The sequence below is a fragment of the Zootermopsis nevadensis genome, unplaced genomic scaffold (genome assembly GCF_977971745.1).
Source record: "Zootermopsis nevadensis isolate Lab colony 2312 unplaced genomic scaffold, Znev_1.0 Znev_ptg000003l, whole genome shotgun sequence".
Taxonomy (NCBI): domain Eukaryota; kingdom Metazoa; phylum Arthropoda; class Insecta; order Blattodea; family Termopsidae; genus Zootermopsis; species Zootermopsis nevadensis.
Window position 1 is genome coordinate 4,155,710 of NW_028259135.1, and position 23,220 is coordinate 4,178,929.

At 40.0% G+C, this 23,220-nt stretch overlaps 1 protein-coding gene across 1 annotated transcript in view; it reads right to left on the reverse strand.

Annotated features, from left to right (window-relative positions):
- LOC110838229 (frequenin-2) overlaps positions 1-23,220 on the reverse strand; it is a 107,643-nt gene that overhangs the window by 25,174 nt on the left and 59,249 nt on the right. Inside the window, exons 3-4 of the mRNA XM_087340127.1 lie at positions 6,126-6,174; positions 232-321 (exon numbers count right to left, since the gene is read on the reverse strand). Of these exons, the coding sequence (XP_087196253.1) occupies positions 232-321; positions 6,126-6,174 (139 nt within the window). The remainder of the gene's footprint in view (positions 1-231; positions 322-6,125; positions 6,175-23,220) is intronic.

Genomic DNA, 23,220 nt, shown 5'->3' on the forward strand with positions numbered 1-23,220 from the left:
TCACAACAGATTTTCTAAATTAATTTTTGGTTTTCGTTTAAACCAGATAGAGCCCGGTTCATCCGCCCCCAGATAATCGGGAGTCTACTGTATGCTTGTATCAAACTTAGGATTATCTCCAGTTTACACCATACGAGACACAGGTCTATTAATATTGCTTAATTATGCTCGTATATTAATTGTACCCCTGCTTCGTCCCAGGGAACAACGCTTCATAATTTCAGTACTCACATTGTTCTCGTCGAAAACTCTGAATACCAGGGATGCAAACTTGGACGGATCGCCCTGCGGGAAAAACTGCTTATAGATCTTGATGAATCCCTGAAACAAACAGAAAGCAATTCATGAAATCATGAAATTCGAAGTAGACGAGGTCACATGATTTCACATTTCAGTGATAAACAACAATTGTGATTCAATTTGTTTTCCAGCTGCAAGCCCTCCTCACATTTCGCCCGGGTTTCTCTTAAACAACGCTTAAGTAACGAAACTGCTTATAATTTACACAAAACTGAAGGAAAATTAACGCAAATTAAATTAGGAAATGATTGCTACCATGCTGTTCAGAATATTTTTGTCTTCACAAATCTTACATTTTTCAAAACTTCTATTTTGTTAAAGATTTCAAAGTGGAGATTAGCCGGTTTTCTCACTGATCACCCAACCACATGGGATCTCGCTATCGCGAAAATATAACCCAGTTAAGCTGAAGTTTAAGTACTCAGGTCGGACCTCGTAGAAAACACCTATTGCTTTGGTTGTCACTTTCAATACGTAGACGAAATTTTTAGAAAGTAATTAATGCAGATTGCACTGGAAAGATAAATATTTTTGGGTTTAAAGAGAGTAATGTTTTTCCCATGATACTAAAAAAAATAATAGCCACGGTGGTCTAGCGGTTAGAAAGCTGGCCTTGTAATCCTGGGGCCTCGGGTTCGATTCCCGGCGGTGCCCGAATTTATAACTTGTGTTGGTCGTGGTCTAGGCAACACGGAGTTTTCCTCCGTGGCATCCCAACAATTACTCCATTCACACACAGAAGAAGGCAATGGCAAACCACTTCTGGATCATCTGCCAAGAACGTATATGAACAGGTCCCAGTCTGAGAAAAGGATGGAAGGATCCTGTTCATATGGACCTGTCGTCAGACAGAACACTAAATAATAATAAGATGAGGTGGTCTAGCGGTTAGAACGATGGCCTTGTATCCTGGGGGCCTCGGGTTCGATTCCCGGCGGTGCCCGAATTTATAACTTGTGTTGGGCAAGGCCGTGGTCTAGGCAACACGGAGTTTTCCTCCGTGGCATCCCAACAATTACTCCATTCACACACAGAAGAAGGCAATGGCAAACCACTTCTGGATCATCTGCCAAGAACGTATATGAACAGGTCCCAGTCCGAGAAAAGGATGGAAGAATCCTGTTCATATGGACCTGTCGTCAGACAGAACACTAAATAATAACTAAAAAATACGTATCGAATGATTAGTCCTATGGCAAGCTTTACAGAATGAAAGACTGACAAAGATATATAAATATTTGTCGAATTTTCTGCAGTAATATTCCATGCTGTCTGCTACTTTAATATGAGAACCTTTTAAGTACATTTTCCAGGTAATCAATTTTATAATTTCTAGAGTTATTTCACCTCACAGTGAACTGTTTATGCTGTACGGTTTGCATGCAACGAAATAACGTTGGTTACTACAAAACTTTCTGTTAAATTTGGTATAGCTGTTACGAAATACTCACGCAATGGGTAGAAATATGCAGGGCTAAGTACAATAATGTTTCTAAAAACTACTCCAGCCGGAAGGGACTAAATATTTAAGCCATTTTATTACGTTATTTCTCATAAAACTGTGATCAAAATAGAACCTTGTAATGGACTCATGTACCACCTTGAAACTTACATTAAGAATTCTTACAGAGCTATTTTAATTGAAACTAATATCTAGAATAGAACAAAAAGGGACATTCTGGAAGCAGCTTATTTCTTACAGCTGCTCCCATCAAGGAAAGTAGCAGGTTCATTTAGAAAGTACACTGTAGCTTAAACAACAATTACAAAGAGTTAATCGTGCCTTATAAGACGATGTTAATCGCTTCAGCATGCTGAAATAAATCCGCTTAATTATGCAGCATATTCATTTGAAACTCCAGACAAAATTTTTAACCATATTTTATAACTTTTATGTTTATAGCTCGTGAGGTTTAATTTTAGTAAAAAAAATCTTCAATTTGTAGTTCTCAAAACTGTATGTCGGTTTATAAAATATGCTTTTCCAGTCTCAAATATTATTTTGTGTTAGTGGTTGGTATAAGCGGAATGTTGCAGCCTGTAAAGCTGGTAATATTTTTAAATCAACTTCCTATGGTGCACCAGTTTTACTCTCGATTTTGACGATCCAGTAATGACATTATACAAAATTACATCTATTATGGAGTAACTTACACATTCACAGTTGTTGATATAAAATACAGAGATAAATAAAATAGAAAGTTAGTTACAGAAGTACACTCCTCAAAACAATTAAGTGGTCAGGTTTTCAAATGGTTGTAAAGTTTCTTGGACTGAATCTGAAATAAGCGCACTCTGCAGGGTTGTAAACAATGCTGATACGAGTGCAACTGTGAAAGGTGGTATCAGTTAAAGTTGGTTATTTCAGGGAGAGAAGCCTACGAGAGCAAGGGTAGTGGAAACAGGAATGAAGGAAAGCAGTTCTTGTGTTTGTTATTGACGATACAGGAATACTGTTGCTATGCAACGTAATACGAGGTGCGATCAGAAAGTTTCTAGACTGCGCCTATAAAAACCCGTACACTTATCTCAGGTATTAAATTCATCCATCACCCTCGAAGTAGTTCCCCTGGGAGTGAACACAACGATCCCAGCGCCGCTGCCAAGCCTGGAAGTATTCCTGGTAATCTTTCTTTGTCAGCCTGTCAAGCACCATCTGCGATTCTGCCTGAATCTCTTCTATCGTCTCAAATCTCCTTCCCTTTAGCTGAATTTTCATCTTTGGGAAGAGGAAGAAGTCACACGGAGCTTAGAAAGGAAGTTGGGGTCGGTTCATGCAAGATCTTTGAGCTCCTGACAAACGAGAGGTCTATTCTGCTTCTGGTCCTCAGACAGGATGCGTCGCATGTGGAGTTGTTCCTTTAGAATCAGCTGACAGGTCCCATAGCCTATCCCAACAATGTCGCACAAGTCGTTGATGGTACGACGTCGATCTTCGTGAATGGCCTGCCGAATCTTCGTAACATTTTCGGGCGTTGTGCTCGAAGATGGTCGTCCAGAACGCTCGTCATCATCGACAGAGGTTCGGCCATTTTTAAAACGTGAATGCCACACAAAAGTTTGTGCACGACCCATTGCGGACTCCCCAAATGCTTGCTTTAGCATTTCATAGGTTTCCGTAGCAGTTTTGGCCAGTCTTTGGCAAAATTTGATGCACACGCCATTCCGAAATCGCAGGAGGGTCGGTGTAATGCACTACCAAAACGCCCGTAACTAAGAAACAAATGCTAATTCGATGATGCCGGCTGTCACACTGATTCACTATGAATGTAGGCTGCACCCCCTAGCGGCAGAAGCTCGTACTACATCCGGTTCGCCCTCTATTGACACAGTCTGGGAACTTTCCGATCGCACCTCGTATGCAAGTTAGGCAAAGTGTAAGGGGGCATTTGACAGCTATAGAAGCAACACAGTCTGTCACGCTTCTGCAAGAGGGCCGAACACAGCTCGGTGTGGTTCAATCCGTGATATGGCGACTAAGCCGCCGATATCAAGACACTGGAACGGTCATTCGACGTCGAGAACAGGGTCGCCACAGGGCAACAACTGCTAGGAATGATCGTCTTCTGCGTCTACAAGCCTTGAGGCACCGCAGAGATACTGCACGGGCCTTGCAAAATGACCTTTCCCGAGCTACAGGTAGGCAAGTGTCTGAACAAACAGTGAGAAACCGTCTTCGAGAGGTGGATCTGAGGTCCAGGCGTCCCGCTAGAGTGCACCGATTGAAGAGGTTCGCGCCCAAGAACATCAACATTGGCAACTGCGTCATTGGCGCAATGTCCTTTTCACCGACGAGTCTAAATTTATGCTGCAGGACAATAGTGGACGCGTCCGAGTTTGGCGACGGTCAGGAGAGCGTTTTCTACCAATCACAGTCCAGGAAAATGTCAGTTTTGGTGGTGGCTCCATAATGGTGTGGGCCGGTATTTCGATTGACGACAAAACCAACCTCGTCGTCATCATTTTCTCCTAATGCATGACAATGCCCGCCCTCACGTTGCAGGAATCGTCAGGGAGTACCTCCAAGAGCACAACATCGCCAGTTTACTATGGCCAGCTCGCAGTCCAGACACGAACCCTATTGAGCATGTGTGGGACGTACTGAGAAGAAGCGTCAGAGACCGTCAGAACGCACCTACCTCACTGAGGGACCTGGAGGATGCACTTTTGGAGGAATGGGCGCAAATTCCCCAAATCGACATCCGGAGCATTGTCCGGAGCATGCCTCAACGCAGTACAGCTGTCCTTCGAGCTGAAGGGGGTCCAATCTCCTACTAAGCGCAAAAAAGTTTGAAATTGTGTCACAAAAACTTGATGCAAATAAAAGTTCCATTCTGGTTTTTGTGATTAGTTCAAAACTGTTCAGTGTAACAATACTTTAGTTGTACAAAGAGGCCTGTTTTTGTTTAAATAAAGATCTATTCTATACACTACCTACATTTTAATAAATTTGATAAAATCCCAAGAAAATTTACGAACATTTGAAATCCTGACAACTTAATTGTGTTGAGGAGTGTATTTGACAAGCAGTGATTCACTTCCAACTGCCATTTTGTTACTTTATTCAGAGCTACCGTCTAACAGTAGTTAATAGGGCGTCGATAGGGTAAAAAAGGCTCCATGAACCGTAAGACTAAGGTAAATATTTGCTTCAACCGGGTCGAGATCCATTACTGAAATAAAATCGATTGCAATCTCGGAATCTAAAGATAAAAGTTCGGGCGCTGAAAACTTCGTGTGTCTGTAACGTTTCTTGGGAATTGTTAGGTAAAGACGTATTTGGTATTTTCTCGGCGATGTAATTGAAGATGGTGGTCTTTTGTTAGTGTGGTATTTCAGAGGAGCTTACAGGCCTCATCTTTAGGGCTAAAGTGACGGTTTTAGGTAACGGATAATTTATATGGGGCCAGAAGGATTAGACCAGGGGACTGCCCAATCAGAGCCATGGATTGATATGCATATGAACGGGTGTGTTCCAGATATACCAGTGAACATACATCTGGATAGACACACATGACATTTTGTATTTATTTACGTGTAAAGATTAATAGACCAAAATCATCAATGACTGATTCTCGGTTTATTTAAATACGCTTATAAACCGCACTAGTTATATAACGCAGAATGTTAAGATGATGAATAATATATTTGAAAATATGTGTGAAGAACATCTCGTGACCTATTTTAAGATATTGAAAAAATTGTCTTGTGAGACTGAAGAAAACTTCGAAAACCGAAATCAGCATAGCTGGCTTTTTAGTATACCAAGCAATAATGCTAACCTTTCAACCCTAACGTTCTATGCAATAAACGAAATATATAAAAAAACATAAAAGATAATGAAAAAGGTAACTGAACGTTCTGTTAGTAGACTAAATCCAGATGTAATTTCAATATAGGGCACAGTAGTGTTTTTTAGACGGTCGGTATGCTGAGAAGTTAATATTTAACGGTGTTTTTTTGTGGTGAAGTAAGGTCAGCTGTCCATATGCAGAACTGCAGACAGACAGTCGAGTTTGAGCGGACGGCACGTGAATTATAAACGAATTATGTCACGCACGTGTGAAAATAATGTTTCGGGTACGATGATGTGATAAAAAATTAGGATCAAAACATTACATTCGCTTTCAGCCATACTGATCACGAGTAGCATATCTGAGTGAGCCATCCACACGAGGACAGTAAGTTCCTGTGAAACGTCGGTCATTATCTACCAAACCATATATTGCTATGCCCCAGAAGGCAGTCATCTTCACGTCAGAAACCATGCGTGAATGGTTATTTCAGTCAGAAGTGTGGACTACGTAGCCTTCAGAGTTACTCACCTGTTCTGTTAGCAGACCGTTAGGACAATCCTTCAGGAAACCTTTGTGCCTGAAACAGGAGAAAACAGACAATTAATACACTTGCTTGCTCTTTACAAAACCTTCCAAACATTACAGTCTCTTGTCATTAAATACTTGCATTATTATTATTTAGTGTTCTGTCTGACGACAGGTCCATATGAACAGGATCCTTCCATCCTTTTCTCGGACTGGGACCTGTTCATATACGTTCTTGGCAGATGATCCAGAAGTGGTTTGCCATTGCCTTTTTCTGTGTGTGAATAGGATGCCACGGAGAAACCGGGGAAGCCCCCGGAGGAAAACTCCGTGTTGCCTAGACCACGGCCTTGCCCAACACAAGTTATAAATTCGGGCACCGCCGGGAATCGAACCCGAGACCCCAGGATTACAAGGCCAGCGTTCTAATCGCTAGACCACCTCATCTTATTATTATTTAGTGTTCTGTCTGACGACAGGTCCATATGAACAGGATCCTTCTATCCTTTTTTCGGACTGGGACCTGTTCATATACGTTCTTGGCAGATGATCCAGAAGTGGTTTGCCATTGCCTTCTTCTGTGTGTGAATGGAGTAATTGTTGGGATACCACGGAGAAACCGGGGAAGCCCCCGGAGGAAAACTCCGTGTTGCCTAGACCACGGCCTTGCCCAACACAAGTTATAAATTCGGGCACAGCCGGGAATCGAACCCGAGACCCCAAGATTAAAAGGCCAGCGTTCTAACCGCTAGACCATCGTGGTTGAATAAATACTTGCATACTATGTAGAATTTGAGGGTTTCACGGCGTTGAATCCGAAGACAGCAATCTTAATTTGCATACTATTTTTCTATAACTTTTTAAATCATGAATAGTGGCCAGTCACAGTTCATCTCAAACATAGGACGTCGATCATACTTCAGTGCTGTGTTTTATCTGTTGAAACGTCGTAAATCTGTGTGTGTGTGTTCCAGAAATACCCCTTTCCATGGAGTAATTTCACTACTTCAATTTCAATGTTAGTTGTAGTCGTTTTGTATGGTTTCAAACCGCGTTCTCCTGTCTGCATGGAAACACGTAACATGGAATTTAGAAATAAATTGCTAGAATATCAATTTGGAAACAGATTGATAGAACAGCATCTGAACCAAAGACAGATAAATTAAATGAGGATTGAAACTTTGTAATTTGTACAGCTTCCCTAGGATTATTACTGTGACATGATCATGGGGGATTAGTGTACATTGTGGGTCAGGGAGAGCAATGCGAGTAGAATAATGATGCGGAAACCTTGTGGAAAGTGGTCATTCAGTAGAAAATATGTTCATGTCAAATAACAATTATTATAACAACAACGAAATATTAATCTTAAGGAAAAGTGTTGTGGAAGTGTGAAATGGACAAAGCCAGCTTAGTATAAGGTATAAAATAAGATCATTTTCGAGTAAGTGACAGAATGATTAATGGTTTATTTAACGACGGAATTTCTGCCTGCTTTACGTAGCCATAAATTGTAGTATGATCTTGTGAATTATAAAATTAAAACGATGTGTAATGAAGTAACAGAAAGTTGCTCTAAATAATACACCTAATATTCTGGAAAGGTCCCAAGTAAAACTACGGATTTTATCTGCGGATGGGTAGAGATTTTAACCCTGTATCTGCCGAAACCGCAATGCAGACCAGTCAACATAAATATTAAATACTAATTTAAATTAATTATGAATATTTAGATTTTATTGAGTGAAAATTACAGCGAATTTAATGTTTTGCAAAACTCAGATTTGTTTCTATAAAAGCATAGCACTTTAATTTGATGGAGTTTATAAGTTGAGGTATCTTTCATAAAGACGAAACCCTGGAATGAGGATCAGGGTTCACACTACTAATTATTATATGAATTTCTGAAAATAAACCCGTTCTGAATGAAGACACCAGTAGATACAGTTCCTTTTCAGATTCACATCAAAGCAACAAAAATCCGATATTCGCTACCTCATGCCCAAGTTAACAGTGAGCTCATCATGCGTGCAGCGTACTTTCAAGGTACACAAGACTGTCTTTGTATTAATTCATAAACAAACTGGAACGAAATACAACCAGGTCCAACACAACTAGGCACTAAACTTACTGTAACAGTCGATATATTCACATACCAGGTAGAGACACGAACAAGTGTAAAGGTCTTTACGAAGCCACATAGACTAAATCATTGACCTCAATCCTTGTTTATTATAGACCCAAATCTATTTCTGCACTAAGCTGTTAACTCTATGAGGTCAACTGAATTAACTGGAAAATAATGAACGTATTTAATCTTTCATATAAAGCTAATAAATAATTTCTCTGACTTTAATAGATTAAAGAGCAAATTTATTGAATTAATTCAAATTAATATTTACTGCAATTCCACTAAGCGTTTGTATTAATTTCCGTTGGTAGAAGAATTGTACATTGTTACCTGATAATTGAAGAAATCATGTATAGGAAACTCTGTTTTGAGGTAACGTTCAAAAACGTTTATGGAGGGACTGAGGAGAACCATGAAAAACCTCCGAATAATTGTCGACGCATTGAGATTCTTAACTGGGACCTCAAGATAAAGACACGGCACTGGCCTTGTAATCCTGGGGACTCGGGTTCGATTCCCGGCGGTGCCCGAATTTATAACTTGTGTTGGGCAAGGCCGTGGTCTAGGCAACACGGAGTTTTCCTCCGTGGCATCCCAACAATTACTCCATTCACACACAGAAGAAGGCAATGGCAAACCACTTCTGGATCATCTGCCAAGAACGTATATGAACAGGTCCCAGTCCGAGAAAAGGATGGAAGGATCCTGTTCATATGGACCTGTCCTCAGACAGAACACTAAATAAAATAAATATACACTTCTTTAAAGCGTGGAGGAAGCAGGTACCAGGTATAAATTTATGTTACGTTATGTAAATATCGATTATTGCTCACATTTAGGTTTAAAGCTTGGCTAGGACAAACAAAATGCCTATAGAGACTCGATTCGTCAGCTTCTGGCATTCAGATATTCAAAATAAATTAAAATAGCTGGCATTAAAACTTCTTGCTTTATTACGTAACTCGTTATCGTAATGTCAAACTTATTATTTTACATATTTCTGGGATGCCCTTGCACCCGCTGTGCATATTTATTGGAGTTGGTCCTGCTCGACAGGCCTGTGCGTCGTGTGACGTGTCATGGTAAATGAACAGTCGCTTCTCCCCGCATACAAACTCTCGCTTTTCATGCATAAATGATGCACACTACGCGTAGTGTTAAGGGCAAGAAGGGAATAACTAGTACTTTTATAACTACGCTTCTTCAAGCGGAACATCAAACGCCATGGTCGAGTGATTAGCAGTCCTGTTTTGTATTTCTGGGCTTCCGAGTTCGATTCTACCCCCCGAAGGTAGCTATCGGCATCATCGTGATTTCTTCATTCTCTTCAAGTGATGGGATAGGCCAATATCGCTTCATTTAACATTTTATTTTATTTTTATAAATTATCCCGCCACTCGAGGGTACATAACCTCTGCTTTAGAAAAAGAGTAGTTAAAACAACAATAAATTAAGTAAGATTTGAGGTTTTCACATAGGTAAGTATGAAGATTCCTGTCTTCTCAGTTGTTGCGCCGTGTAGTCTGGTAGATGTTAACCAGCGTTTTATCGCCCTGATGATGGAGGCAGTATGACCTCTGAAACGTTGGTTAACATCGACCAGACTACACAGCGCAACAACCCAGAAGACAGAAATCTTCATACTCATCGCCCTGATGACGGAGGCAGTATGACCTCTGAAACGTTGGTAAACATCGACAAGACTACACGGCGCAACAACCCAGTAGACAGAAATCTTCATACTCATCGCCCTGATGACGGAGACAGTATGACCTCTGAAACGTTGGTAAACATCGACCATACTACACAGCGCAACAACCCAGTAGACAGAAATCTTCATACTCATCGCCCTGATGACGGAGGCAGTATGACCTCTGAAACGTTGGTAAACATCGACAAGACTACACGGCGCAACAACCCAGTAGACAGAAATCTTCATACTCATCGCCCTGATGACGGAGGCAGTATGACCTCTGAAACGTTGGTAAACATCGACCAGACTACACAGCGCAAGAACCCAGAAGACAGAAATCTTCAACAATAAATTAAACAGTTCTGAGAATAATCTCAGTGTGCTTGACTATCCTTTCACTTACTGCAGATACAAATGAAGTGTTTGTACTATTATAAGACTATTACACTGGACAAAGAAACTTATTTCCTCTGCGTTCGATACAGTGATCGTCACGATGAAGGCAAAAGTCTTTCAATAATTAAGCCACAATTTACGCATGAAAGTGACTAAACGTCATAGGTATATACAGGGTGGGTAGGAAGTAAGAAGACATTAAATAATCGCTATACATTGGAAATATAGAGGTTATAACCATTTATCAATGCCTACTTACTTCCCACCCACCCTGTAGTACAGGATCTACCTCAGTCCTTGTTAACATGGGACTGGAAGTGGTCATTCCCAGCGCAAACTTTCTTAAGGGGTCTGGATTTCCTTCGGAGAAAGGTCTATACGAGAAAGCCTAACACCATCTGCTTCAAAAGCATTCTCCAGGAGATTACAGCCATTCGTACGGACATATTACAACGCGTATTCTCCAAATTGTAACATCTGGCACAGTTTAGTGGACGCTGGTAGCTACCAATGTCAGTAACTGATTTGATCTGACGTAGTTTCACAAGGACTGAGGTACGTACCTAAAATAATTTGATCAAAATCTGTGCATTGAGGGGTAAATTATTGATGGAGAGGATCACACTGTGTATGAACTTCATGTAAGTACAAATCTCTGCGCGGTGATCTGTTTTGAGTTTCGGTTTTACTACATACAAATTATATTAGACTTTCGCGAAAAAAAAAAGTTACTCTCTCCTGACACTTTTCAGTGTGCAGTACACCCAATATCAAATTTAATCAAAATCCTTTCAGTTGTTTTAGAGGCATAGCACGAGAAATGACGGATTAGTGTCCCGGAATGAAGTAATTTAATTCAATATGAGTGTTTAGAAAATAAAACTTAAACAATGATACAAACTATGAAATTACACATATTTGTCGCTAACTATTTGTGGTTTTAACTAACAGCGCTCTATTTTACATTCGCTAACACAAAGAAACCACAAGAATAAACTCGAAATACGTAAAAATATGGGCTATTTCCACCAGAGTCAACAAAAGCACTTCCAAGGCGCTGTGCTGGTATTATTTGGTATTTGTAAGCATGGACCTGCATATTTATTCCTTCAACTTGGTATATATAAGCACTTGTAGTATAAGACTGTCCCTTCATAAGTATGCGAAGAGGCTAGTCACAGCGTAGTTGTGTACGTGAGTAGCAGGAGGGCTTCAGAAGTGCGTTGCGTTTGTGGAGTCAGCTGTCAGCCTCACTTTTGTGGTTTTATAACGGATGTAACGAAACTAGATATTTTGCTACTCTGCTATAACGTCTAAAGCACTGGTGTTTCATTCCAGTGGACACAAAATATTTTTCTTTTGGATAAATAAGACAGGAACGTGGAATGAAGCGATCATGAAATATTTTAAAGAATTAACTCCGAAATTTTTAATTGAAAGAAAAGAGTAATGCCATCAGCTAGGATAGACGGCGTCCGGTTCGAGATCTGAACACGTGATCTGCTAAATATGAAGCGGTAATATGGTGAAAAGTCATGTGCCACTAAGATACCCGATCCATGAAGGCAAGAAAGAAACATGATAATCAATTTAAAATTACTGTAAAAATGTATTACTGCATATGAACTTTATTTATTTATTTATTTAGTGTTCTGTCTGACGACAGGTCCATATGAACAGGATCCTTCCATCCTTTTCTCGGACTGGGACCTGTTCATATACGTTCTTGGCAGATGATCCAGAAGTGGTTTGCCATTGCCTTCTTCTGTGTGTGAATGGAGTAATTGTTGGGATGCCACGGAGGAAAACTCCGTGTTGCCTAGACCACGGCCTTGCCCAACACAAGTTATAAATTCGGGCACCACCGGGAATCGAACCCGAGACCCCAGGATTACAAGGCCAGCCTTCTAACCGCTAGACTACCGTGGCTGTTCATATGAACTTACACATGTTTAATTGAAGAAGATGTGTTAACTTCCAGTCACATAAAGATACCGTGTATATGTCGTTATAAGGATAGATGGCCGGTTACTTCAGATTAAAATAATCAGAAGTGATTAATTTGGTAGCTCAACAACTGCACAGATGATATACTTCCTGAATCGGAGACAAGTGAACATCGGGTCAAATGTTGGATGTCAAATCGCAAAGAATACTTTGTGTAATCAGAACTGGTGTACAATTGTGTGTCAATATCCAGGAGCCATGCACTGTAAAGCCATGGCCACTGTCTGTTTGCTGAGGATATTGCTGGCAACATTCACCATGCTCTGCTCTGTCATCCACTGGCTTGTGTATTTTGCATTCACACATTTGGTTCAAGAGACGGACAGTTAAATACACGCTGTGAAGCGTCACACACGGTTTTAGGAGGGAGTATGGATACGAGGGGGGGGGGGGGTGTCTGTGTGATAGGACGTGTACAGAACTGGGGCTTCGAAAATGTAGCGAACTGTACGCTGTGAGAGTTCACCAGAATATCAAGTGAGGTTAAACACGCAGCAGGGCGTCTGAAATCAGTCTAAGCTTTTCACAGAGATATTATTTTGGGGTTATTAACTGACACTGTTTCATACTCATCGCCCTGATGATGGAGGCAGTATGACCTCTGAAACGTTGGTAAACATCGACCAGACTACACAGCGCAACAACCCAGAAGACAGATATCTTCATACTCATCGCCCTGATGATGGAAGCAGTATGACCTCTGAAATGTTGGTTAACATCGACCATACTACACGGCGCAACAACCCAGAAGACAGAAATCTTCATACTCATCGCCCTGATGATGGAGGCAGTATGACCTCTGAAACGTTGGTAAACATCGACCAGACTACACGACGCAACAACCCAGAAGACAGATATCTTCATACTCATCGCCCTGATGATGGAAGCAGTATGACCTCTGAAACGTTGGTAAACATCGACCAGACTACACGGCGCAACAACCCAGAAGACAGAAATCTTCATACTCATCGCCCTGATGATGGAGGCAGTATGACCTCTGAAACGTTGGTAAACATCGACCAGACTACACGGCGCAACAACCCAGAAGACAGAAATCTTCATACTCATCGCCCTGATGATGGAAGCAGTATGACCTCTGAAACGTTGGTAAACATCGACCAGACTACACGACGCAACAACCCAGAAGACAGAAATCTTCATACTCATCGCCCTGATGATGGAGGCAGTATGACCTCCGAAACGTTGGTCAACATCGACCAGACTACACATGACAACAACCCAGAAGACAGAAATCTTCATACTCATCACCCTGATGACGGAGGCAGTATGACCTCCGAAACGTTGTTAAACATCGACCAGACTACACGGCGCAACAACACAGAAGACAGGAATCTTCATATTTAGAAAGCTTTTCTGCATCCAATGAGTCGCTTTGTGTAACGTGAGAGTACAAACTTGAATGTACATACGTTCAGAAACGATAAGGAAGAAATAGGAAAAAGAATTAAAGGATAAATGGGAATAAGTGAGAAAAAACTGGAGAGGAAATTTAAAAGAAAAATGGAATATGAAGAAGAGGATAGTGGCTTTTCTTCAGAGTCCTGATATATGTCCTTGCATTGTGTTGACCTATCCTATCACTCTCTGCATAGCGTGACATTTCCATTCGCAAGGAAAGCCACAACAACAGGAAACACGCAACAAAGAACTGCCCTTTACCACGCACAGACAGGAGAGGAATTTGGAGCCGTGGAGGGGGGGGGGGGCAGAATTCAAAGAGGCTTTCTTTAGGCACCAATTCAGCTGGTTAGTCATTCATTTCGTTCGTGCGGTCCACTGAGTAGTGACATAGTGCAGTCTTTTGGGTGGTTACCAAGGTTCCGGAGTAATGGTGTAAAATTCTACAAGCTGTAACAATTATGTAATACCTCAACTCTCTAAATCACGAAGATAATAAAGAAATAATATTTAAAAATCAGTTTCTACTGCAAAAATAACAAAATACTTCTCCATTATAAAGATTAATTGGATATATAAAAACACTAAGAATACTGAGAATAGTAAGAAATATGTCGATGCACTTTATGGGGGAAAATATAGAGTTACTAAACATTAAAACACGTAGTTCGTATAGCTAACACTCTGCTTAAAAGGAATAAAATAGACCACGACTTCAAAACCTATGTATTATAAGAGGAAAATAATTATTATACGACGCAATATTAGTTATGTAATTGAAGGAGCGTCGTTAAATGAATACAGAAACACATACAGGTATGTTTTATACTACACAACTAAGTACGAGGCGCGTCCACAAAGTAAGTTTCCCCCTGTCCCACAGCTAGCAAACCTTATATTGTGCGAAGCGACTGTGCATACGTGATAGAGCAATGACGTAGCATGGCGCATGCACTAACGGTACTTTCCGCGTTCTCACAGTAGCATCGTTGCAGCTGTTGAAGATGGAGGTTCTTATTCCAGCTCCCGCCGACTGTGAAGTGCGGTCAGTGATAACGCTAGGCCGCACACGGCTCGATGGACAGCAAGTCTACTGCAGGAGTTCAGCTGGGAGGTGTTTAATCATTCACCCTACAGCCCGGACCTCGCTCCCAGTGATTTCCATCTTTTCCTACACCTCAAGAAATTCCTGTCCGGTCAGCGTCAGCGTTTTGAGGATGACAGAGAGGCGGAGATGGTTGTCACACAGTGGTTCCAATCCCAGGCGGCAGACTTCTACGACACAGGTATTCAAAAGTTGGTCCCACGGTATGACAAATGTCTCAATTCCGGTGGCGAATATGTTGAAAAATAGCTGGACACTTGCTGTATCTGTTGCAATAAATATTTCCATGAAATTGTGTTTTGTTTCTGTAAACGGCCCCAGGGAAACTTACTTTGTGGACGAGCCTCGTATTAAATGTCTGTCATGTTCGCTGTTGTTGATTATGTGTTAGTGTAATTTAATTTAATTCTTTTCGGACGTACTTTTAAATCTACACTTTTTATTTACAAATGTTTTAACCACTCTGAGTTCAGGGAATGCGTCACTCTGTGGAAACTTTCTGCTTGTATAAGTAACTGCTACTTTTGTTTCACATCAATAAAAATTTATAAAACACATCCCACGATGTTACAATGACGTAGATTTACAGCGGCTGACGAATAAATTCCATTGCATTCCGATTCTTTGCTGTCTGAATGAATTTCAGTCGAGATCGGCTCTTCATTGGCTAATCAAATTAATTTCAGGACTGGTCGGTCTCCTTTCTGCCTGACTCCCTCAATGTCTTCTACTTAGTCGTCTGTTTCTCACCGCAGAGTCTCGGGATTTTCTCCCAGGGCAGTCCATACAGATCTGTAGTGGACAAAATGGCACTCGGGGTGTGTTTTTACTCCGAATCTTTCAGTATTACTCTAGGGGGAGGGGGCGTACAATGGGTCATTTACAGAAGGTAGTTCCACAGAGATGTTGTCTTATCCCACATTAACAAAAAGTAACGTTTTCAGTTCTCTTTTCTATTGAATGTTCGAGAAACGTCACGGAATGTAGCTTCCGTCCAAAGCAAAATTTCTTACAATAGCATGATCAAGGGTCACTGTTATTTTCGGCACCTATAAGGGCCGGGTTTCGACAAGATGGCATGTTCACCGTGCGATCTCTCGAAATGCCAAGGTTAAGGACCTCGTTATGAGAAATGAGCGGTGCTGGGAGCGACTGGCACGAACAGACAGAAACATGGAAGCCATTATTTCTTCCCATGTAATCGACATGCTATGTACATTACGAGCTCGGTTCTGTTCAACCAGACACAGATTTTCGTGAAAAGCCTTTCCTTTCCAAGTTTTACGACACGGAAATAAAAAAAATTAAGTGTGAAAACACGACACATGCACAAAAACAGAAGATATAAGAGAAAGACGATTACCTCGATATTGATTCCGTTTATTGAAACGCATTTTGATTTGAGTTCTCAAAAGGTCCATTGTATGCAATTGTGTAAACGTAAAAGAAATTCTCACATTTATCATCCGTTTCTGTTGTTAGAAGAACATTTTATATTTGGTACACTAGCAACGTGACAGCATTGATACTGCAGGAAAATTCGACAAATGCTTATATTTCACCAGTTTTCATTGCCCAAAAGCTTATTAGAGGTCTGACCTTTCGATACGTATCGTTAAATATAAAATCAACATCGTAAATCCAGGGGTTGTGACCTTAGTTCTCGCAATCCTCTCTCTCTCTATTTCTTTCTCTCACTCACACATACACAAATACACTAAAATTTCAATTTAATATGTAAATAAGACTAAGATGAAAGCCAGTTAAAATAAACGAGAAATTAAGATGTCAACACAATAATTACATTATGTATCAAATTCTAGAGTAAACTAATCGCTATTCTAAAATCACTAATGTAAATCTGAACGAAATTACAAAATTGAACTGTAACATATTGATAACGTATTTTTAAACAAAGTTTTAAAAATCATCATGAACAAAATAGTATTACATAATGGAAACTAGGTACAGCACATCACAGATCCAAAAATATTACACTCACAAAGCGACTAACAAACTCTGAATATGTGTGAATGACAACGGACTAAACGAATAAGTGAGAAAATGATCAAGTAAGTTAATACATAAATAAATGTCTAAGTACGTGACTAAAACAGAACAAATTAACTTCGTGGTACGGGGTCATTCTTAAAAAATTTAAAGACGCACATTTATTCAAGAAATTCTCTGCATAGCAGCTCATTATTATGTTCACAAAATGCCGTTATTCCATCTTAAGTCAGTTACATCCAATCTTTACCTTCTAGTAACATTCCTATTTGGATTCTATTAATATTATCATTTTGTTCACAGTAAATTTCCCGTTGATGTTTCGTTGTCCAGAATGTTTCGTAATGTATCATGTCGCCATGCTTGCTACATGTCCGGTTCACCTAATCCTCCATAATGTAATCAGTTTTCTTCCTTCATAAATATGTGCTATCGTACGTTCAACTGCTCTGCTGAAACTATTAGGTAAAACGCCTGCAAAGCTTACGGTTATAGTGCACGCACAACAGACGTATCGGAGAAGTTGCCGCTCCAGCACGGCGTTCCGGAGTCGCTGCTTGTCGGCTGTTTAAAATAACCAAGTGAACACAGTCCACAATCTTACATTCGAAATCTTTAAAGTAAATGTTAATATTATCTTCCCCCCTCGTGTGTACGCAACATTTTCACGATCAGAAGATAAATGTTGGAATTGTTCTCTTGTGTGGATAACATGGATAGATTTAGATATAATAAAAATACGAATTTAATAAAATAATTCACATCACGCTTTTGTAAAATTGTTGAACTTCAAATAAACTGATTCTATGGTAGACAAACTACGTCTGGATCGTCATAACTCCTCTGAAGAAGTTGGAGAAAATTATAGCGAAAGTGTCTGACAGTCACAAGAAAGTTTGCGAAGGGAAAACGCCATAAACTTGGAATAGAAAAAAGTGCTGATCTTTTATTTTATGTTGGCAGTTTGTATGTGCAAAGTTGGGGATGAAATTGGAGAAGACGTGAACTATGGGAGAAAGAATGTCGGTATCAAGGGGAGACGTAGTGGTAGATTTGCTGCATATCTGATGGAAAAAGTAAATATTTCATTATTAGCGGCTAGAACGCTGGCCTTGTAATCCTGGGGTCTCGGGTTCGATTCCCGGCGGTGCCCGAATTTATAACTTGTGTTGGGCAAGGCCGTGGTCTAGGCAACACGGAGTTTTCCTCCGGGGGCTTCCCCGGTTTCTCCGTGGCATCCCAACAATTACTCCATTCACACACAGAAGAAGGCAATGGCAAACCACTTCTGGATCATCTGCCAAGAACGTATATGAACAGGTCCCAGTCCGAGAAGAGAAAAGGATGGAAGGATCCTGTTCATATGGACCTGTCGTCAGACAGAACACTAAATAAGTAAAATATACGACACCAATATAATGTAGGCATAATTGTTTATCCCTGTTTCATTAGACTTTTGAATATTGTTGCTACGGCCTCCTCGATAAAATCTCGAAATTCAATCTACCTCGACCGCAGCTATCAGCAAATCGACCCGTACAAGTCGACTGTTGTACTCTGAATTTCGAATGCATGTAGATAGGTTAGGTTTTGAAGGAGTACACTTGGCTGCCAAGGTTACCACCTGCTTTACATCCGCAATTTTTCGGTTTCTGGGCGTACTTTAAGTCACAGTTTCGCACTATAAATATAATGAATCTTATCTTCAAAACCGAAATAAAAAGTCTCTAAAAAATCAATCAATGCTTACGTGCTGAGTACTCAGAGGCATATATTATTTTAACTCCACTTTGACAGACATGGGCGAGATTAAAATGCTGTAAGATGAACAGAGACGGATCGTTTATGTTAACTGTGTTAGCCGGGTTAACACGTTGACAAACAAAAAATGGAAAAAGTTTATTTACCTTATTTCGTGATTCAGCGCTACTCCATATATTATAACACAGCGGAACCGATCATATATAAAATACATCGTTAGTCAGCTGGCGTTGTTAGCCAGAAAGTTGAGGCTTACGCTCAGGGTGAACACCAGACTGAAGTTACCTAACGACGTATTTTGTCTCATCGGATCTTCTGTGTTCTAGTGTATGGAGAACCACTGAATCACTGAAGTAAAATAGAAGAGTATTTTATTTTTGTTTTAAAAGTGTGAGCCGGGTTCATGCTGTTAAGATGAACAATCCGCCCCAGAGAATAAAAACAAGGTGAAGTATTTTGTCTTTGGTTTAAAACTTTATGGATATTTTGTATATTAAAGAGTGAATATGCCGTTCGTTCTATGTAGGACTTTGCTGCAGTCCTCGAATGCCTGTCATAATAAAGCGTAAGACAGAGGATGTATTAGTTGAAAACTTTAGCGGCTTTATAATTCGTTACAGAGTAGAGCGTCCGAAATATATGAAGCCCTTTCGACCCGTTCTGAAATATTTACCATCTCTTGACTGAAGTTTGTTCAAAACTTATTCACGACAATATTAATTTTAGCACAGAGAAGAAATTTCGTAACTTCGAAATTAAATACCAGGGTATGTGAAACGCAAACAACATTAACGCTTAATTTAGTGTCTGGTTTCAAGTTACTTAGCAGATATGAATTCTGTAAACTTACCGTCATAATATACACAGAAAGTAAGACCATATGATAATATTTATACAGATAATTTATATAAATGCAGTGTCTGTGAGCTGGAATGTTTACATGCAGATAGATGACAGATGTGGGTCCATAAAAGTATAATTTTATAGCATAATATTTGTGAAAATTTTTAAGGTTGGAACGATAACAGCTCCACTTAAACTCTAGAAATCATAAAAACAAATGCGCAGCATTTTAACTTTTTAAGACTGAATGTCGACGAATTTAATTTTTTTTGGAACTGTTTGACGATAATAACTAATGAAAATTTTGATATAAGCGAGTACAATTTTGCATGGTTATAGATAACAATATACCTAAAAATTTTGTATAAAATTTTCCTAAAATATTTAGGAATCATTAGGAAGGCGACGGTGTTAAGAAATGAGGTTATATTTAGGAAAGTAGAATCTATATTAGTAGCAATAGTACACAAAATGGAGCACAAACCTGTAAGATTATTAGTTTATATCAGTAACTTATTATATTTGGTCTTTATACCGTCCACTGTCACACCACAAAACACCAGGCCAAATTTATGTTCACCGCAGACGAAATCCACTTTGTTACTTCGTGAGTTATGTCTGCAATATTAATGCAGATGTGCTGCAATGTTAGTGTGTGCGTGCGTGCACTGCGCTACGATGCCACAAAATGAAGGACTCTGGAGGGGGCACAAGAACAGGGAGTATAATCTGATACCTACAGCACACCGCAGGCATTTAAATTGTGAGCGACATATGTAGTATTCAAATTACGAAGCCATTACAGTGTATTTTCGAACAAAACCACCTTTCGAAATATGCGTCGATTTTATATGTTGTTGTTTTCTTTTACACTCAAGCAAATGTTAAAATGTAGGATTTGAGATTTTCAGGGCGGTTAGTCTGAAGACAGCCATCTTCAAATGTTAAAATAATTTCTTCTAAAGATATTTCTATACACGCCGTCCGAAAAACATGTATACACACATTAATGAGTGAAACACATTTTAATAAACTAAACTATTACATACGTCAGCAATGACATTTAATCTTATGTAAGTGTTAAAAATGGTCACCGTTAGCTTCGTGACATAGTTGACAGCTGTAAGCAACTGGCCAACAATATTAATATTCTGTATTATAATGTTTATGCATCTTTTGGGACACACTGTATTTAAGAAATACGTGCATGTTGTACAAAGAAAACAGTTGTGTGTTATTAAAAATGGAATAAAAATATGAAAAAGAACATCGTTTGATATCTGGTAAAAATCTGATAAAAATGTACGCTAGCATAATGTATGAAAAATTGTATTTGAATTATTTATCGTTTTGAAGCTTTATATAATTATATACACCTGAGGATGGTTCTTTTAGGAACTGAAACATGTCGTGAAACATGAAAAATGATGGTCTAATGTAAATAGAAATATTTCGATAAAGAACATCATTTAATATTTTAAATGTTTTAAAAATGTTGAAATGTTAATTATTGTAATATTTTAATATTTAATAAAAATTTATTGTGATTAGACGGACAAGATTTAATATAATATATAAAGAAAACAGGTTCTACCGAAAATGGCGCAAGAATGGTCAACAGACGCCGGCTCTGTACACGGAAGATTCTGGGTTTATATCTCGTCCTGAATACGGACTACCGGACTATGGAAACGTAGACTACGATCATTCATTCGTCACCACGCCCCCTCTCATCATTAAATGATGTACAGACTGTACTATTCCGTTGAGAAAGCATCGTTAAATGAACAGAGCTCCAGAGGACTACCAAATAGTCTATGCACATGTATGCAAATGATGTTTCTGACACGAGCAAGCGTGCCTACCAGTGTAAGCACCGCATCAGCTTATCACCACTAGCTTAAGAGCAAAATCTCTACTAGTTTATATGCAGATTGGCCTTCGTGTTATCGCCATCTAGCTGCATGCATTTAAATTGTTTCGTAGTCGTTTCAACCAGATCTTTCTTGTTCACATAATTGTCAAATATCCAACAAACTTCTCTTATTGTTCTTAAGCCACTTTTATCTCACATTTTCATTGTGGTCAACGGCAGAAGTGCGTGTTAACATAACACGTGTTAATATTACGACTACCACCTCATAAAAATAAGTAACAAAACTTCAAGAAATGAAAGACCTTCTTTACGAAAGTTCTTCTAACGCAGAGTCACATACGACTCGCATTTCGGTCTCTCCCTTTCTTTAGTGCTGTATTCGTATTTTCAGTTCACACACAGCACACAATACAGAACTTATTCCATCAAAAATATTCTGTCCCATGTCGTGTTGAAGTCTCGTGAAACGAAAAGTGCCTCACTGTGAATTATTCCTTGTGCCCTTGTAGATAACGTTTCGGTGTTAAGCGTGAATACTGAGAACATTTTATACCAGAATGTTACTGTTACGTTAGCAGACGACATTTACAGCGAGATCTTAACCCATTTAAACATCTCCTCTATGACAGAAGCATGAAAGTTTCAATGCAAATATGCAACAAACTGGCTTAAATATAAAACAAATTATTATATTATTACTGGTATATGGATTAAGTGTAAGAGGTGTGCACCGGAAATTGGTTGGGAAGTCTGAGGGGAAGAGACCGCTGGGGAGACCTAGACGTAGATGGGAGGATGTCAGGCGGGATCTATGGGAGATAGGAGTCGAAGGAGACTGGATTTTGTTGGCCCAAGACAGGGTCCGGTGGAAGGCTTTGGTTAATTCGGTGATGAACCTTCGGGTTCCGTAAGCCATCTAGTTGGTTGGGTCCACTATTTGGGAAGCCTGAGGGGAAGAGACCGCTGGGGAGACCTAGACGTAGATGGGAGGATGTCAGGCGGGATCTATGGGAGATAGGAGTTGAAGGAGAATGGATTTTGTTGGCCCAAGACAGGGTCCGGTGGAAGGCTTTGGTTAATTCGGTGATGAACCTTCGGGTTCCGTAAGCCATCTAGTTGGTTGGGTCCACTATTAGGGAAGTCTGAGGGGAAGAGACCGCTGGGGAGACCTAGACGTAGATGGGAGGATGTCAGGCGGGATCTATGGGAGATAGGAGTTGAAGGAGACTGGATTTTGTTGGCCCAGGACAGGGTCCGGTGGAGGGCTTTGGTTAATTCGGTGATGAACTTTCGGGTTCGGTAAGTCATCTAGTTAGTTAGTTAGTTAGTTATATGGATTAAGTGTCTGGCTGGATGTCAGTTTGTGAAATTTTTGGTGGAAGATGTGGAACTGAAGCAGGTTTTTATCCGAGTTCTCTTGTTTTACCCTGCTAGCCGTCATTCCAAGACTCCTCCATACTCATCCATCACTGCCCCATGAGTCGTGCGATAACCCTGATCCTAAATTTGAGGCTTCATCTCTGACGTGGCATTTCGCTGGTCTTTGTATAAAGACAGTTTCCTTATCTGAGATTAGTAACGAGATACGAATTCGAGTCGAGGAAAGTGAAAAGAACTTTTCCCTCATAAACCACGACCAAAGTGGCCTCAATGCCTTCCAACCTCCTACCCAGTGGCTACTGGAGGATTTTCTCAAGAAATAATGTACGTCAGAGCGTGGCGCTTAGTGTTCACTAGCGTTTACTGCAGATATAGAGCTTTAACGCCACGCCCACAACAACCTTTACAGCTTCCTTCTTACTCAAAGAAACAACTTAACTTCTCCTACATTGCTACACACTTCACTAACAGAACTAA